The sequence below is a fragment of the Rhinoderma darwinii genome, chromosome 4 (genome assembly GCF_050947455.1).
Source record: "Rhinoderma darwinii isolate aRhiDar2 chromosome 4, aRhiDar2.hap1, whole genome shotgun sequence".
NCBI classification, from domain to species: Eukaryota; Metazoa; Chordata; class Amphibia; order Anura; family Rhinodermatidae; genus Rhinoderma; species Rhinoderma darwinii.
Genome location: NC_134690.1, coordinates 23588587 through 23609228, shown reverse-complemented (window position 1 = coordinate 23609228; position 20642 = coordinate 23588587). Strand labels below are relative to the sequence as shown.

Genomic DNA, 20642 nt, shown 5'->3' with positions numbered 1-20642 from the left:
TATAACCATCATCATCCTTATCATCAACATTATAACCATCATCATCCTTATCATCAACATTATAACCATCATCATCCTTATCATCAACATTATAATCATCATCATCCTTATCACCAACATTATAACCATCATCATCCTTATCATCAACATTATAACCATCATCATCCTTATCATCAACATTATAATCATCATCATCCTTATCATCAACATTATAACCATCATCATCCTTATCACCAACATTATAACCATCATCATCCTTATCATCAACATTATAACCATCATCATCCTTATCATCACCATTATAACCATCATCATCCTTATCATCACCATTATAACCATCATCATCCTTATCATCAACATTATAACCATCATCATCCTTATCACCAACATTATAACCATCATCATCCTTATCATCAACATTATAACCATCATCATCCTTATCACCAACATTATAACCATCATCATCCTTATCATCAACATTATAACCATCATCATCCTTATCATCAACATTATAACCATCATCATCCTTATCATCAACATTATAAACATCATCATCCTTATAACCAACATTATAACCATCATCATCCTTATCATCAACATTATAACCATCATCATCCTTATCACCAACATTATAGCCATCATCATCCTTATCACCAACATTATAACCATCATCATCCTTATCACCAACATTATAACCATCATCATCCTTATCACCAACATTATAACCATCATCATCCTTATCACCAACATTATAACCATCATCATCCTTATCATCAACATTATAACCATCATCATCCTTATCATCAACATTATAACCATCATCATCCTTATCACCAACATTATAACCATCATCATCCTTATCATCAACATTATAACCATCATCATCCTTATCATCACCATTATAACCATCATCATCCTTATCATCACCATTATAACCATCATCATCCTTATCACCAACATTATAACCATCATCATCCTTATCACCAACATTATAACCATCATCATCCTTATCACCATCATTATAACCATCATCATCCTTATCACCAGCATTATAACCATCATCATCCTTATCATCACCATTATAATCATCATCATCCTTATCATCAACATTATAACCATCATCATCCTTATCATCACCATTATAACCATCATCATCCTTATCACCAACATTATAACCATCATCATCCTTATCATCAACATTATAACCATCATCATCCTTATCAACATTATAACCATCATCATCCTTATCATCAACATTATAACCATCATCATCCTTATCATCACCATTATAAACATCATCATCCTTATCACCAACATTCTAACCATCATCATCCTTATCATCAACATTATAACCATCATCATCCTTATCATCAACATTATAACCATCATCATCCTTATCACCAACATTATAACCATCATCATCCTTATCATCACCATTATAATCATCATCATCATCCTTATCATCAACATTATAACCATCATCATCCTTATCATCACCATTATAACCATCATCATCCTTATCACCAACATTATAACCATCATCATCCTTATCACCAACATTATAACCATCATCATCCTTATCATCAACATTATAACCATCATCATCCTTATCACCAACATTATAACCATCATCATCCTTATCATCACCATTATAATCATCATCATCATCCTTATCATCAACATTATAACCATCATCATCCTTATCATCACCATTATAACCATCATCATCCTTATCACCAACATTATAACCATCATCATCCTTATCACCAACATTATAACCATCATCATCCTTATCATCACCATTATAATCATCATCATCATCCTTATCATCAACATTATAACCATCATCATCCTTATCATCACCATTATAACCATCATCATCCTTATCACCAACATTCTAACCATCATCATCCTTATCATCAACATTATAACCATCATCATCCTTATCACCAACATTATAACCATCATCATCCTTATCATCAACATTATAACCATCATCATCCTTATCATCACCATTATAACCATCATCATCCTTATCATCACCATTATAACCATCATCATCCTTATCACCAACATTATAACCATCATCATCCTTATCATCAACATTATAACCATCATCATCCTTATCACCAACATTATAACCATCATCATCCTTATCATCAACATTATAATCATCATCATCCTTATCATCAACATTATAACCATCATCATCCTTATCACCAACATTCTAACCATCATCACGCTACTGACTTGTCTTTTTTAGTAAATACTTGTATTCCCCATGAAATAACAATACTCTTCTTAGAAATCTGCATTGTAACGTTCCTCCTTTATTCTTCCTAGAAATTTTATATTAAATTGACAACTGGGTGCTACCAGTTAGGGGTGTGTCCCTACACAGACTGAAAATGTCCAATCAGTGTTCACAGTCTCCGACTGTGCAGGGACACGCCCCTTTGATGATTAGAATAGTCACACCCAGTTGTCAAGTTATGTATAAATTTCTAGGACGCGGGACAGAGGAACGGTAAAATACAGAAATTCAAGAAAATATGTTCCAGAATTGTTATTTCTTAGGGAATACAAGTATTTACTAAAACAGACATGTCAGGGGAGGGGACATGTCCTCTTAACTCAATCCAATCCATTATTTATTCTCCATTGCTCCCTGTTGTCAGCCATTTCAGTTCTAGCGATCCCAAAATATGCAGGTTAAATACAACATTGTGATTTGTTTCTAAGGGTATGTTCACACGTAGTCAACAAAAACGTCTGAAAATCCAGAGCTGTTTTCAAGGGAAAACAGACCCTGCTTTTCAGACGTTTTTTTACCAACTCGCATTTTTCGCGGCGTTTTTCGCGCCGTTTTCGCGGCGTTTTTTACGTCCGTTTTTGGAGCTGTTTTCATTGGAGTCTATGAGAAAACAGCTCCAAAAACGTCCAAAGAAGTGTCCTGCACTTCTTTTGACGAGGCTGTATTTTTACGCGTCGTCGTTTGACAGCTGTCAAACGACGATGCGTAAATGACCGGTCGTCTGCACAATACGTCGGCAAACCCATTCAAATGAATGGGCAGATGTTTGCCGACGTATTGGTGCCGTATTTTCAGACGTAAAACGAGGCATAATACGCCTCGTATATGTCTGAAATTTGGCCGTGTGAACATACCCTAAAGGTTGACACTGTTTGATCTATTATAGAAGAATCCATGATACCTGAGTGTAGTGTCCGACCACGCTGTCAGGTTTCTTTTTTCCTTCTCCAAAAATGAAATCATTATGTTCATCATAAAAGGCGCCTATTGCTTCTTCCCAGCTGGCAGCATATGAGGCCATGTAGAGGTTTTCCCCGCAGCCACATTCTAGAGGGCAGCAAATGATAATAATCCTCATTACCTTACCATTACCCTGTTATGTGTCATCATGTCTCAATAGGAACCCCACATCTGGTAATAGATAATATTGTAATTGGTCTCTGGTGACATATTGCCCACATAATCTGAGGATTCTCACTGTCTAGAAGGGTTGACATGCCCTGGAGCCTCCATTATTTACGGATCGCTGCCACCCTCTCCCAAACATGCTCAGCCCATTGTAAACGTACCTCCTACCAGTGGCATTATCTTGTAATATATTCATTGTACTATAAAGCACTGTTATTTGAGAACTGCATGACAGCATATTGTGGGCACTGTATGACAGCATATTGTGGGCACTGTATGACAGCATATTGTGGGCACTGTATGACAGCATATTGTGGGCACTGTATGACAGCATATTGTGGGTACTGTATGACAGTATTTTGTGGGCACTGTATGACAGTATTTTGTGGGCACTGTGTGACAGTATTTTGTGGGCACTGTATGACAGTATTTTGTGGGCACTGTATGACAGCATATTGTGGGCACTGTATGACAGTATTTTGTGGGCACTGTATGACAGTATTTTGTGGGCACTGTATGACAGCATATTGTGGGCACTGTATGACAGTATTTTGTGGGCACTGTATGACAGTATTTTGTGGGCACTGTATGACAGTATTTTGTGGGCACTGTATGACAGTATTTTGTGGGCACTGTATGACAGTATTTTGTGGGCACTGTATGACAGCATATTGTGGGCACTGTATAACAGCATATTGTGGGCACTGTATGACAGTATTTTGTGGGCACTGTATGACAGTATTTTGTGGGCACTGTGTGACAGTATTTTGTGGGCACTGTATGACAGCATTTTGTGGGCACTGTATGACAGCATTTTGTGGGCACTGTATGACAGTATTTTGTGGGCACTGTATGACAGTATTTTGTGGGCACTATGACAGTATTTTGTGGGCACTGTTGACAGTATTTTGTGGGCACTGTGTGACAGCATTTTGTGGGCACTGTATGACAGCATTTTGTGGCCACTGTATGACAGTATTTTGTGGCCACTGTATGTTATTTAGTGTTATATGGTGGCAAAATGTTTGTACTTTTTATGCTACTATCATTTGGGCAGTATTATGGTAAAATTACTCGCCTTTTCCTTTCCAAAAAATTGACTGCAGCCCCCACGCATGTCCTTGTGCCTACAAAGACCTTAAACCAGCTCTGTTAGTGGAGGATTGTTTTTAGTTTACATGTGTAAAAGGGTAAAGTCTAATGTACAACCCCCTAATAAAAAGGATTAGGACAAAGGGTATTATACAATCCCCTGAAATAAAAGATTAGGGAAAATGGTAATGTACAATTCTCTAATGTACAGATTAGCTTTAAAAAAAAGGGTAACGTAGGGAAATCCCCTAATATATAAGATTAGGAGAAGGGGTAATGTAAAGAAAATGGTAGTGTACCAACCCGCCATATACAACAGTAGGATAGGGGAATTTAAAGGAATTTAATTTAATTGTCTATGGACATTTTATGAGCGAAAATAAAAATGATTCTTATGCAGGATGGTGGTGAGTTGCCGCTTTTTCTTAATAAGGTTTTTCTTTGGATTGATGTATAGCCAGATACTTATTCTTCAGCTGAGCACCTCCGTGACCTGTTATGTAGACATCCCCCCGGAGACATACCCGCTCCTAAGATGAAGCGAAGCCTGTGGGTAGTGCCGACCTATTGACTTTTGTTTTACATAATTTAAAGGGCAACTAAACTTTCAACAAACTTCTGACATGTCATAGTGTCATGAAGTTTTGAGCACTGAGATCCCTACTCATCTCTAAAACGAAGCGGCGGAAGCGCTCGAGTGAGCGCTGAGCCGTTTAGTTTCTAAACGGCTTTTCTCGGAAAGCCGATGTAACGGTGTACGGGTCCATAGACCTCCTATTGAGTCCGTACACCGCTACATTGGCTTTTGAGAAAAGCTGATCAGAATCCTGTCGGCTCGGTGCTCACCCGAGCGCTCCTGCAGCTTCGTTTTATCGATTGATGGGGGTCTCTGTGCTCGAACCCCCACTGATCAAAACTTCTGACATGTCACTATGACATGTCAGAAGTTTTCTGAAAGTTTACTTACCCTTTATAATCCCCTAATATACAAGATTAGAGAAAGGAGTAATGTACAAGTTCTTACATAGAAGGTTACGGGAAGAGGTCATGTAGGGATCGGGGTAATGTATAATCCCTTAATATACAAGATTAGGGAAAGGGGTAATGAACAATCCTCTAAGGCCCTGTTCACATGGCGTGCATTTGTCATGTTTTTCGGTGGAAAAAAAAACGCATGGTTTAGGCTTCCCATTGACATCAATGGGAAAGCTCATTGTTAGTGCGCATAATGCATGTTTTTCACGCAAAAAACACGCCGAAAATGCGCCTAATTCCCATAGTCAATGGGAGTCCTATTTATGTGTCAATAAAAGTACTAAAAGTGCGCAAAACGCGTTACAAAAAACGACAAAAACATAAAAAATGCCTGTGCTATAAGAAGCGCGCGCAAAAACGCTAGCGTTTTTGACACGTTTACACGTCAGGTTTTTTAGCGCTGTGTGAACAAGGCCTAATATAGAAGGTGTAGATAAAGGGGAATGTACAAGCTCTACTTTACAAGATTAGGGAAAGGAGTCATGTACAATCCCATAATTTACAAGATTAGGGAAAGGGGTCATGTACAATCCCATAATTTACAAGATTAGGGAAAGGGGTAATGTACAATCCTCTAATACATAAGAATAGGGAAATGAGTAATGTAGGGAAAGAGGTCATGTGTGCAATCCCTATATATAAAAGATCAGGGAAAGGATAAATGTACAAACCCCCTAATATATAAGTTTGGGGAAAGGGGTAGTGTGCCCCCAATATACATGAACCCTTCCCCTGATCTTGTATATATCAGAATTGTACATTAACCCTTCCCCTACTTTTGTATATTAGGGTAATGTACAATTTTATAGACAAATAATAGTAAAATGACACCAAATATCTTTATCGCCAGATTCACCCACCTGTGATCTGTCGTTGTGATGAATCGCTGTGCTCGAACGTACATTTTTGTGCCCACTTTTTAGCATTTTCTGCAGCTTCATTGTTCCAAAACTTAAAAAAAATCAGAAAAAGCCAATATTATAACACATTCCGAAATTTGTAGCTAAGGCTCTGTTCACATCTCGTTTTTTCCTTGAGTTGGAGGTACTTTGATACAACGGCCCACATTTATTATTCAGTTCACGGCAGTATTTTTAATAAACCGCAGCAAAAAAAGTAGCCAGCGTTGATGTGCAACAACTTTTCAGTAAAATTTGCGACTTTTCTCATCGTTGGCCAAATTTAAGGAGTGACGAGAAAAGTAGGCATTGTTTCTAAGGAGACATCGTTTAGGCCGTATTCTTAAAAGTACACGAATTGAAAAATGCATAAAATGCGGCGCAAATCTACAACTCGTAGCTGGCATCATTTTTTCTCAGTTCAAAATGTGCCTAGTTGATTAAAAGGGCGCTGCTTTTCATATATTTAGCACAAATCCAACATCCTCCTTAGATTAGTTTGAAAAAATCACTTAGGCCTCATGCACGGTCCGCGATTGCAGCACGGACGGCCCGAGGAGTGTCAACCGCGGGCCGTCCGCAATCACAGACCGTGCACACACAAGATGTGCATTGAGTTTAATGAGGCCGGACCGCGAATGCGGCCTGTAAAATGACATGTCCTATTTTTTTGTGGTCCGGGCTCCGGTCAATGCACGGATTGTGGAAACCACGGTCATGTGCATTGGCCCATAGGATATAATGTGCCATGTACTATCTGGAATTGCAGCTCCGCAATTGCGGATGGTACATGGACGTAAATGCACGGTCGTGTGCATGGGGCCTTAGTAAATATGGGCCCATGTGTTATCTGTGATTATTTGTGATTTTCCATAGTTCTGCAGCTATTCCTACTGAATTATCTCAACTCAACCAGTTATTATAATGCACAATACAGTAGAATAAATACTATAGTACATTCTCGGTAATTCTCATCTACCGATGTAGCAGGCACCAAACTGGCATTAGGTGCCCGTTATATAGTAATCCATATAGCTACAAGATGTTTGAAACTCAATGCCAGCTAATAATGGGATAGCTGTATTAATATCCACACAGTATGATTGTGAAAATAGGATTCCTGTGTATTCTTGTTTATTGCACCACCCTGTAACTTTGTTTTCTGTTAGGTAAAAGTGGCAGGTAATCTTACCACTTGTAACATGTTTGCTGCAGGCGGCTGAACAATTCTTCTGTAGTGATTTATTAGGTCAACAATTTTTTGCTGTATGGTAGGATTATCTGTTGACAGACCAGCCGATGGATTAGGAGCCTGAAATAATAACAATTGGCAGTTAAGATTCTTCCTGGGCCCAGCTTTATGATGAGGTCAGGAGCATAACAGGTTAAAAAAAGAACAAAACCCATCGAACAAGAGAAATTCTTGGCATGTTTTTTGACTAGTTTCTAGGTATGACATTGGTAGGTTGTCGTCCTATAATTTTCTCTGGTTTAGGATAGCCACGTGCTAGTGCTGGATTATATAAGTAGTGTTATAATTATATGATAAACTATCCGACAGGTTGTAAACTGTTGTACTATTTATCACTGAAGATCATGAAAGGTTTAACTCCCTCCATCATTAGTCATCATCTTATTCCGAAATGGGTTCTGCAAACTCTGCATAAAAGAAAAACAAAAACACCTCCCAGTTCCCTCGATAGTGTGCCAAGAAAGACTTGGTAATAAATCAGCCAGGCGTGATCTGTTCTAGTCATGTACTTAGGCTTCTGGGCCTTGTCATTAATAATGTTTTCTAACATAATCCTAATAATCTTGTATCGTTATTCTGCTGACTAATTGTTGGTACCAATGGTGGAGTGACTGTGTAAGTAATCGGGCACGACCCGAAGGCGCAAGAGCAAACTCAAGAGGGAAACTCAAAGCCCCCCACCTATAACACCACACCACAACTTTATGGGGGATCAGAGTTAAAGTGTCCCTCCAATGGCCATCCTCCTCCCGATCTGACGGTGGGCGTGGAGAGAGGCTAGGCTACCGTACGACGACCTGTGCATGACGGTTTTCAGGCATCTTACGCCCAGCCTACACTTGCATCTCTCCACGCCCAAAGTCAAATCAGGCGGAAGATCAGAATTGGAAGGACACTAAATAATACAAACTTGGAAATTTGAAGCTCTGTATAATGAAAGTAGCTGTGACCCTTATAAAGATATGTGGTGTAAATTCTGTGATCACCAAAACCTGGACAACCATCAAAAAAACAATGTTTGTGATATACTACCCAGATGTGCATCCGCAATGCGGGTAAAATGACCCCAACTAATGGTTTTAACACAAATTAGCCGCTGTTTACCTGCAAAATCGCGTGGCCGCTAACAATTTGAAAACCGTGGCAATTTGCCGCAGAAGCATCCCGGCCTTACTGTGGCCCCAACATGTGAACCCCTCTGCTGTGCTGCAACGACTTGGGCCTAGGCAATGCTAAGTCCACGAGGGACGTTACTGATTGAACATGTCTCTCAGACCTTCCCATACATGATCTATACCACCCCAGTTACATTGTAACTTGCTGTATTTGTAATGTTTTCCGTATTTATAGACTGTATATGAAAGTGGATGGGGTATAGTGTTAGGTTTACCAGCAAAGCCTTAGTAGGCCTAATGTGTAGGGAAGTAGAAGGTATTCAGTGGGCAAGTACAGTATACGATCCCAAGGCTCTGTTCACATTATTATTACAGAAGCTTTGATGCATATGACAGATCTATTGGGTAATGGATGCTAATGGATTCTGATTCTATGGACTTGGGAAAAACAGAAATCTCACAGAATGGACTTCTGCCGTCGGAAGAGAGTCGGGATCTAAATCAGCAATTCCAGCCGACTTTCATCTAATATATGTGGACACCTTACAGTTGAGAAAGGAGAGGGTAGAGGAAAGGCAAAAATAGAGGTAAAACAAGAGTCATTGAAGTGTTAGGCAATGGTGTAGATCAACGCTCTTGGAATGAGACTCCTCGACTCTCATTATGTGCCTATAGGTTTACCATTGTTTTAAAGGGGTAGTGCAGGATTAGAAAACCTTGGCTACTTTCTTCCAGAAACAGTGCTACACCTGTACATAGGTTATATGTGGTATTGCAGCTAAGTTAAATTGATGTGAACAGGCTGAGCTGTAAAGCAACTCCAAACCTGTGGACAGGTGTGGCGTAGTTTTTGGAAGAAAGCAGCAGTTTTTCTAATCCTGGACAATCCCTTTAAATATTTACAATAGAATCCTGTGTGGCCATTATAATCCAGTACCGGAGTCTGTCTTGCTAGTTCTACCGGGTGAATGTCTTAAAGGGGTTGTATAATATCAGAAAAACATGGCTTCTTCTTTCCAGAAACAGTGCCACACCTGTACATGGGTTGTGTCTGGTACTTCATCTCGGTTCCAATAAAGTGCTGAGCTACAATACCACACAAAACCCATGGACAGAAAACAGCCATGTTTTTCTAATCCTGCTCCACCCTTTTAAGATTTGAGACATCCTTCCCATATGGCCAACCATAAATAATCTTCCGACATTATAATTCTTCTTGACCTTCAGCTATTTTCCCTTGACCTTGAACATCATCCTGCAAACTGACACCGAAACGAATATCTGACCTTCTGTTCACAATCAGAGTCTGTTGCCATCTGGCAATGGCAATTTACCTGTAATTTAATCCCAACTCGACGTATCCAGTTCATATATGTCAATTCATTTCTAGAAATTCTAACTCCAACATGAGGAGGGAAGAAATGGAAGGTAGTAGCACATGACTGCCGGGTCAGACTACATACAGGGATTTTTTGTAGTCTGTGACTATGGAGATACACAGACTTGCATTGGAGCTGTATACACGAAATGGTTCAGAGATTTTTTAAATAAGTCTATTTGAAAATGTTCTTTAATTTTTTATTTTAGACGCATTGTAACAATAAAAATAGCAGAGGTGGACATAGGTGGACAAAAGGGTCCAAAAACATGCCAATAAATATGTATGTCAGAAGGACCTACCTGAATCTGTCCCACGTTGACCATAAGCAGGGTTGATACACACATTACAGGAATCCACATTTTTTTCTTCTGTAATAGATAGATTTTTGTTTGTTAGATATAATTTATATATAGTTTCCTATCTCCTAACACCCAAAATAAATCCTGACACACCGAGGTGTAGCTAAAGGGGTGCATTGGTAGAGGTCACATTTGGACCCTGGTATCAGAAGTGCCCATATACCCCACTGCCCAAAAATAGACTCCAATATTATAAATGTCACACAGAAGATTGGGGCCGGGTTATGGATTTTGCATTGTGCTTTTCAAGTAAATAGGAGCAGAGCTGCAGTACTGCAGCACGGCCACTATACAGTGTACTGAGCCAACTGCTTCTCACACTGAACACTGTATAACTTCTGGTGCCTGGAGACAGCTGATCAGTGCAGGGTCAGGCGGTCAGACCCCCACCAATCATATACGGATGACCAATCCCATGGATAGGTCATCAATATGAAAAACTGCCCCCTACATAGACAACCCCTTTAAGTAAGTAACTTATATATTAAATAAGTAACTTACTGATTTCATTAAAATAGTGTTCACAAAAACAGAGGTTAAAGAAATATCTGTGAAAAATATCCTAAAGTGCAGGAGGAGTTTACGTGATATATTACATAGGGGTCTGTTCCCTTTTCATTATATGTATGCGGATTGCACCTATGTGTTTATCAAGCACAAAATCCTAATAAATATAGATATATATATTACAGGGTGTTCTGATGCTGGTACCCCTTGTACTTAGATATAATCTGTGGGGGAATCTGGCAGCAAGTGTTCAATTTCCCTAGAGCGCCACCACAGGGCAACTGAAGCGTTACATTGTGTTTATTGGAATCAATGGGCCATACTGCTGATGTGATGGACGCACGACTCGTTAATGTAACAGTATGTTTAAATGACAGCAAGCAAAGATCTTGAAAACTCTAAAGAAAATGATACAGAGAGTATACAAAAAATTTTAGGATACCGTGCTAACAAAAACGGATTTCCCTTAAAGTTCTTACAAGTTTATTAATTTTTCTTTATGTACAAGCCCATATGTTCACATCAAAATGTACAGAATATTTAAAAGAATGCACCTAGAGCTTCAACAAACATAAATGAAATATAAAATAAAATAAAAAATACATATTTAAAGGGGAAAGAAATGATATAATAATAAATATAAATGATTAGGAAAATAAAGTGTCATTGTAATGAATTAAGCACAAGATCCAATGATGATGTATATATAATGTACATAGTATAGATATGACCCTGGAGCATAACATTACACAATGGGATTGCATTACCTGCAGTCCGCGCTTCCTACCTCTTGCCTCGGAATCGAGATTTGGCTCCTCGTGACTTTGTGAGTTGGTGATGAAGAGATGTGAGGTCACTGCCTCTGAACGCTTCATTTATAGGGCACATGTATCAAATACTTCCTGTGATTTGTCACGAACGGATGAAGCAATTTGCATTTTAAAAAGCCACAAGACAATAACATCAGAGGTTACACAAGTGTTGTGCAAATATACCTGTAGGATGGCACTGGAGTGACATGTTACAACTACCTTATTGTTGATTGTCCATGAGAGAAGTTCTTCCTACATTCAGAGAAATGGATATTCTTTGTTTATGGCAAAAATAATAGAAATAATCGAGGACGGGGATCTTCCTGTACAAACAACCTGCCCAAATCTGGGCACCCGGCCATATTGATGCCTAAATGAGGAATACTGGGCAATGGGATAATAACTAGTACTGCCCTAAATGGGATAATAACTAGTACTGCTCTAAATGGGATAATAAATAGTACTGCTCTGAATGGGATAATAACTAGTACTGCTCTAAATGGGATAATAAATAGTACTGCTCTAAATGGGATAATAAATAGTACGGCTCTAAATGGGATAATAAATAGTACTGCTCTGAATGGGATAATAACTAGTACTGCTCTAAATGGGATAATAAATAGTACTGCTCTAAATGGGATAATAACTAGTACTGCTCTAAATGGGATAATAACTCTTACTGCTTAAATGGGATAATAACTAGTACTGCTCTAAATGGGATAATAACTAGTACTGCCCTAAATGGGATAATAACTAGTACTGCTCTAAATGGGATAATAACTAGTACTGCTCTAAATGGGATAATAACTAGTACTGCTCTAAATGGGATAATAACCAGTACTGCTCTAACTGGGATAATAACTAGTACTGCTCTAAATGGAATAATAAATAGTACTGCTCTAAATGGGATAATAACTAGTACTGCTCTAAATGAGATAATAAATACTACTGCTCTAAATGGGATAATAACTAGTACTGCTCTAAGTGGGATAATAAATAGTACTGCTCTAAATAGGATAATAACTAGTACTGCTCTAAGTGGGATAATAACTAGTACTGCTCTAAATGGGATAATAAATAATACTGCTCTAAATGGGATAATAAATAGTACTGCTCTAAATGGGATAATAACTAGTACTGCTCTAAATGGGATAATAAATAGTACTGCTCTAAATGGGATAATAAATAATACTGCCCTAAATGGGATAATAACTAGTACTGCTCTAAATGGGATAATAAATAATACTGCTCTAAATAGGATAATAACTAGTACTGCTCTAAATGGGATAATAACTAGTACTGCTCTAAATGGGATAATAAATAGTACTGCTCTAAATGGGATAATAAATAATACTGCTCTAAATGGGATAATAACTAGTACTGCTCTAAATGGGATAATAACTAGTACTGCTCTAAATGGGATAATAAATAGTACTGCTCTAAATGGCATAATAACTAGTACTGCTCTAAATGGGATAATAAATATTACTGCTCTAAATAGGATAATAAATAGTACTGCTCTAAATGGGATAATAAATAGTACTGCTCTAAATGGGATAATAAATACTACTGCTCTAAATGGGATAATAAATAATACTGCTCTAAATGGGATAATAAATAGTACTGCTCTAAATGGGATAATAACTAGTACTGCTCTAAATGGGATAATAAATAATACTGCTCTAAATGGGATAATAAATAATACTGCTCTAAATGGGATAATAAATAGTACTGCTCTAAATGGGATAATAACTAGTACTGCTCTAAATGGGATAATAACTAGTAATGGTCAAAGTGGGATAATAAATACTACTGCTCTAAATGGGATAATAAATAATACTGCTCTAAATGGGATAATAACTAGTACTGCTCTAAATGGGATAATAAATAGTACTGCTCTAAATGGGATAATAACTAGTACTGCTCTAAATAGGATAATAAATAGTACTGCTCTAAATGGGATAATAACTAGTACTGCTCTAAATGGGATAATAAATAATACTGCTCTAAATGGGATAATAAATAATACTGCTCTAAATGGGATAATAAATAGTACTGCTCTAAATGGGATAATAACTAGTACTGCTCTAAATGGGATAATAAATAATACTGCTCTAAATGGGATAATAACTAGTACTGCTCTAAATGGGCTAATAACTAGTTCTGCTCTAAATGGGATAATAAATAGTACTGCTCTAAATGGGATAATAACCAGTACTGCTCTAAATGGGATAATAACTAGTACTGCTCTAAATGGGATAATAAATAGTACTGCTCTAAGAGGGATAATAAATAGTACTGCTCTAAATGGGATAATAAATAGTACTGCTCTAAATGGGATAATAACTAGTACTGCTCTAAATGGGATAATAAATAATACTGCTCTAAATGGGATAATAAATAGTACTGCTCTAAATGGGATAATAACTAGTACTGCTCTAAATGGGATAATAAATAGTACTGCTCTAAATGGGATAATAAATAATACTGCTCTAAATGGGATAATAACTAGTACTGCTCTAAATGGGATAATAAATAGTACTGCTCTAAATGGGATAATAACTCTTACTGCTTAAATGGGATAATAACTAGTACTGCTCTAAATGGGATAATAACTAGTACTGCCCTAAATGGGATAATAACTAGTACTGCTCTAAATGGGATAATAACTAGTACTGCTCTAAATGGGATAATAACTAGTACTGCTCTAAATGGGATAATAACCAGTTCTGCTCTAACTGGGATAATAACTCTTACTGCTTAAATGGGATAATAACTAGTACTGCTCTAAATGGGATAATAACTAGTACTGCCCTAAATGGGATAATAACTAGTACTGCTCTAAATGGGATAATAACTAGTACTGCTCTAAATGGGATAATAACCAGTACTGCTCTAAATGGGATAATAACCAGTACTGCTCTAACTGGGATAATAACTAGTACTGCTCTAAATGGGATAATAAATAGTACTGCTCTAAATGGGATAATAACTAGTACTGCTCTAAATGAGATAATAAATACTACTGCTCTAAATGGGATAATAACTAGTACTGCTCTAAATAGGATAATAACTAGTACTGCTCTAAATGGGATAATAAATACTACTGCTCTAAATGGGATAATAACTAGTACTGCTCTAAGTGGGATAATAACTAGTACTGCTCTAAATGGGATAATAAATAATACTGCCCTAAATGGGATAATAACTAGTACTGCTCTAAATGGGATAATAAATAATACTGCTCTAAATGGGATAATAAATAGTACTGCTCTAAATGGGATAATAAATAATACTGCCCTAAATGGGATAATAACTAGTACTGCTCTAAATGGGATAATAAATAATACTGCTCTAAATGGGATAATAACTAGTACTGCTCTAAATCGGATAATAACTAGTACTGCTCTAAATGGGATAATAAATAGTACTGCTCTAAATGGGATAATAAATAGTACTGCTCTAAATGGGATAATAAATAATTCTGCTCTAAATGGGATAATAACTAGTACTGCTCTAAATGGGATAATAAATAGTACTGCTCTAAATGGCATAATAACTAGTACTGCTCTAAATGGGATAATAAATATTACTGCTCTAAATAGGATAATAAATAGTACTGCTCTAAATGGGATAATAAATAGTACTGCTCTAAATGGGATAATAAATACTACTGCTCTAAATGGGATAATAAATAATACTGCTCTAAATGGCATAATAACTAGTACTGCTCTAAATGGGATAATAAATAATACTGCTCTAAATGGGATAATAAATAGTACTGCTCTGAATGGGATAATAACTAGTACTGCTCTAAATGGGATAATAAATAGTACTGCTCTAAATGGGATAATAAATAGTACGGCTCTAAATGGGATAATAAATAGTACTGCTCTGAATGGGATAATAACTAGTACTGCTCTAAATGGGATAATAAATAGTACTGCTCTAAATGGAATAATAACTAGTACTGCTCTAAATGGGATAATAACTCTTACTGCTTAAATGGGATAATAACTAGTACTGCTCTAAATGGGATAATAACTAGTACTGCCCTAAATGGGATAATAACTAGTACTGCTCTAAATGGGATAATAACTAGTACTGCTCTAAATGGGATAATAACTAGTACTGCTCTAAATGGGATAATAACCAGTACTGCTCTAACTGGGATAATAACTAGTACTGCTCTAAATGGAATAATAAATAGTACTGCTCTAAATGGGATAATAACTAGTACTGCTCTAAATGAGATAATAAATACTACTGCTCTAAATGGGATAATAACTAGTACTGCTCTAAGTGGGATAATAAATAGTACTGCTCTAAATAGGATAATAACTAGTACTGCTCTAAGTGGGATAATAACTAGTACTGCTCTAAATGGGATAATAAATAATACTGCTCTAAATGGGATAATAAATAGTACTGCTCTAAATGGGATAATAACTAGTACTGCTCTAAATGGGATAATAAATAGTACTGCTCTAAATGGGATAATAAATAATACTGCCCTAAATGGGATAATAACTAGTACTGCTCTAAATGGGATAATAAATAATACTGCTCTAAATAGGATAATAACTAGTACTGCTCTAAATGGGATAATAACTAGTACTGCTCTAAATGGGATAATAAATAGTACTGCTCTAAATGGGATAATAAATAATACTGCTCTAAATGGGATAATAACTAGTACTGCTCTAAATGGGATAATAACTAGTACTGCTCTAAATGGGATAATAAATAGTACTGCTCTAAATGGCATAATAACTAGTACTGCTCTAAATGGGATAATAAATATTACTGCTCTAAATAGGATAATAAATAGTACTGCTCTAAATGGGATAATAAATAGTACTGCTCTAAATGGGATAATAAATACTACTGCTCTAAATGGGATAATAAATAATACTGCTCTAAATGGGATAATAAATAGTACTGCTCTAAATGGGATAATAACTAGTACTGCTCTAAATGGGATAATAAATAATACTGCTCTAAATGGGATAATAAATAATACTGCTCTAAATGGGATAATAAATAGTACTGCTCTAAATGGGATAATAACTAGTACTGCTCTAAATGGGATAATAACTAGTAATGGTCAAAGTGGGATAATAAATACTACTGCTCTAAATGGGATAATAAATAATACTGCTCTAAATGGGATAATAACTAGTACTGCTCTAAATGGGATAATAAATAGTACTGCTCTAAATGGGATAATAACTAGTACTGCTCTAAATAGGATAATAAATAGTACTGCTCTAAATGGGATAATAACTAGTACTGCTCTAAATGGGATAATAAATAATACTGCTCTAAATGGGATAATAAATAATACTGCTCTAAATGGGATAATAAATAGTACTGCTCTAAATGGGATAATAACTAGTACTGCTCTAAATGGGATAATAAATAATACTGCTCTAAATGGGATAATAACTAGTACTGCTCTAAATGGGCTAATAACTAGTTCTGCTCTAAATGGGATAATAAATAGTACTGCTCTAAATGGGATAATAACCAGTACTGCTCTAAATGGGATAATAACTAGTACTGCTCTAAATGGGATAATAAATAGTACTGCTCTAAGAGGGATAATAAATAGTACTGCTCTAAATGGGATAATAAATAGTACTGCTCTAAATGGGATAATAACTAGTACTGCTCTAAATGGGATAATAAATAATACTGCTCTAAATGGGATAATAAATAGTACTGCTCTAAATGGGATAATAACTAGTACTGCTCTAAATGGGATAATAAATAGTACTGCTCTAAATGGGATAATAAATAATACTGCTCTAAATGGGATAATAACTAGTACTGCTCTAAATGGGATAATAAATAGTACTGCTCTAAATGGGATAATAACTCTTACTGCTTAAATGGGATAATAACTAGTACTGCTCTAAATGGGATAATAACTAGTACTGCCCTAAATGGGATAATAACTAGTACTGCTCTAAATGGGATAATAACTAGTACTGCTCTAAATGGGATAATAACTAGTACTGCTCTAAATGGGATAATAACCAGTTCTGCTCTAACTGGGATAATAACTCTTACTGCTTAAATGGGATAATAACTAGTACTGCTCTAAATGGGATAATAACTAGTACTGCCCTAAATGGGATAATAACTAGTACTGCTCTAAATGGGATAATAACTAGTACTGCTCTAAATGGGATAATAACCAGTACTGCTCTAAATGGGATAATAACCAGTACTGCTCTAACTGGGATAATAACTAGTACTGCTCTAAATGGGATAATAAATAGTACTGCTCTAAATGGGATAATAACTAGTACTGCTCTAAATGAGATAATAAATACTACTGCTCTAAATGGGATAATAACTAGTACTGCTCTAAATAGGATAATAACTAGTACTGCTCTAAATGGGATAATAAATACTACTGCTCTAAATGGGATAATAACTAGTACTGCTCTAAGTGGGATAATAACTAGTACTGCTCTAAATGGGATAATAAATAATACTGCCCTAAATGGGATAATAACTAGTACTGCTCTAAATGGGATAATAAATAATACTGCTCTAAATGGGATAATAAATAGTACTGCTCTAAATGGGATAATAAATAATACTGCCCTAAATGGGATAATAACTAGTACTGCTCTAAATGGGATAATAAATAATACTGCTCTAAATGGGATAATAACTAGTACTGCTCTAAATCGGATAATAACTAGTACTGCTCTAAATGGGATAATAAATAGTACTGCTCTAAATGGGATAATAAATAGTACTGCTCTAAATGGGATAATAAATAATTCTGCTCTAAATGGGATAATAACTAGTACTGCTCTAAATGGGATAATAAATAGTACTGCTCTAAATGGCATAATAACTAGTACTGCTCTAAATGGGATAATAAATATTACTGCTCTAAATAGGATAATAAATAGTACTGCTCTAAATGGGATAATAAATAGTACTGCTCTAAATGGGATAATAAATACTACTGCTCTAAATGGGATAATAAATAATACTGCTCTAAATGGCATAATAACTAGTACTGCTCTAAATGGGATAATAAATATTACTGCTCTAAATAGGATAATAAATAGTACTGCTCTAAATGGGATAATAACTAGTACTGCTCTAAATGGGATAATAACTAGTAATGGTCAAAGTGGGATAATAAATACTACTGCTCTAAATGGGATAATAAATAATACTGCTCTAAATGGGATAATAACTAGTACTGCTCTAAATGGGATAATAAATAATACTGCTCTAAATGGGATAATAACTAGTACTGCTCTAAATGGGATAATAAATAATACTGCTCTAAATGGGATAATAAATAGTACTGCTCTAAATGGGATAATAACTAGTACTGCTCTAAATAGGATAATAACTCGTACTGCTCTAAATGGGATAATAACTAGTACTGCTCTACATGGGATAATAAATAATACTGCTCTAAATGGGATAATAAATAGTACTGCTCTAAATGGGATAATAAGTAGTACTGCTCTAAATGGGATAATAAATAATACTGCTCTAAATGGAATAATAACTAGTACTGCTCTAAATGGGATAATAAATAATACAGCTCTAAATGGGATAATAAATAGTACTGCTCTAAATGGGATAATAACTAGTACTGCTCTAAATGGGATAATAACTAGTACTGCTCTAAATGGGATAATAAATAATACTGCTCTAAATGGGATAATAACTAGTACTGCTCTAAATGGGATAATAACTAGTACTGCTCTAAATGGGATAATAAATAGTACTGCTCTAAATGGGATAATAACCAGTACTGCTCTAAATGGGATAATAGCTAGTACTGCTCTAAATGGGATAATAACTAGTACTGCTCTAAATGGGATAATAAATAATACTGCTCTAAATGGGATAATAACTAGTACTGCTCTAAATGGGATAATAACTAGTACTGCTCTAAATGGGATAATAAATAGTACTGCTCTAAATGGGATAATAACTAGTACTGCTCTAAATGGGATAATAACTAGTACTGCTCTAAATGGGATAATAAATAATACTGCTCTAAATGGGATAATAAATAGTACTGCTCTAAATGGGATAATAACTAGTACTGCTCTAAATGGGATAATAAATAATACTGCTCTAAATGGGATAATAAATAGTACTGCTCTAAATGGGATAATAAATAATACTGCTCTATATGGGATAATAACTAGTACTGCTCTAAATGGGATAATAAATAGTACTGCTCTAAATGGGATAATAACTCTTACTGCTTAAATGGGATAATAACTAGTACTGCTCTAAATGGGATAATAACTAGTACTGCCCTAAATGGGATAATAACTAGTACTGCTCTAAATGGGATAATAACTAGTACTGCTCTAAATGGGATAATAACCAGTACTGCTCTAAATGGGATAATAACCAGTACTGCTCTAACTGGGATAATAACTAGTACTGCTCTATATGGGATAATAACTAGCACTGCTCTAAATGGGATATAAACTAGTACTGCTCTAAATGGGATAATAACTCTTACTGCTTAAATGGGATAATAAATAGTACTGCTCTAAATGGGATAATAACTAGTACTGCTCTAAATGGGATAATAAATTGTACTGCTCTAAATGTGATAATAACTAGTACTGCTCTAAATGGGATAATAAATACTAATGCTCTAAATGGGATAATAAATAATACTGCTCTAAATGGGATAATAAATAGTACTGCTCTAAATGGGATAATAAATAATACTGC

At 35.8% G+C, this 20642-nt stretch overlaps 1 protein-coding gene across 2 annotated transcripts in view; it reads right to left on the bottom strand.

The window, feature by feature from the left end:
* The window catches only part of LOC142760635 (cysteine-rich venom protein tigrin-like), a 19206-nt gene extending 7292 nt beyond the window's left edge, over nucleotides 1-11914 (bottom strand). The window contains exons 1-5 of one of the 2 annotated variants that reach the window (XM_075863827.1): nucleotides 11850-11914; nucleotides 10516-10584; nucleotides 7661-7780; nucleotides 6430-6520; nucleotides 3216-3361 (exon numbers count right to left, since the gene is read on the bottom strand). In XM_075863827.1, coding sequence (XP_075719942.1) covers nucleotides 3216-3361; nucleotides 6430-6520; nucleotides 7661-7780; nucleotides 10516-10575 — 417 coding nt within the window. In that variant the 5' untranslated portion in view covers nucleotides 10576-10584; nucleotides 11850-11914. The remainder of the gene's footprint in view (nucleotides 1-3215; nucleotides 3362-6429; nucleotides 6521-7660; nucleotides 7781-10515; nucleotides 10585-11849) is intronic. The other variant, XM_075863828.1, reaches the window with a different exon arrangement.
* Nucleotides 11915-20642: the final 8728 nt, after the last annotated feature.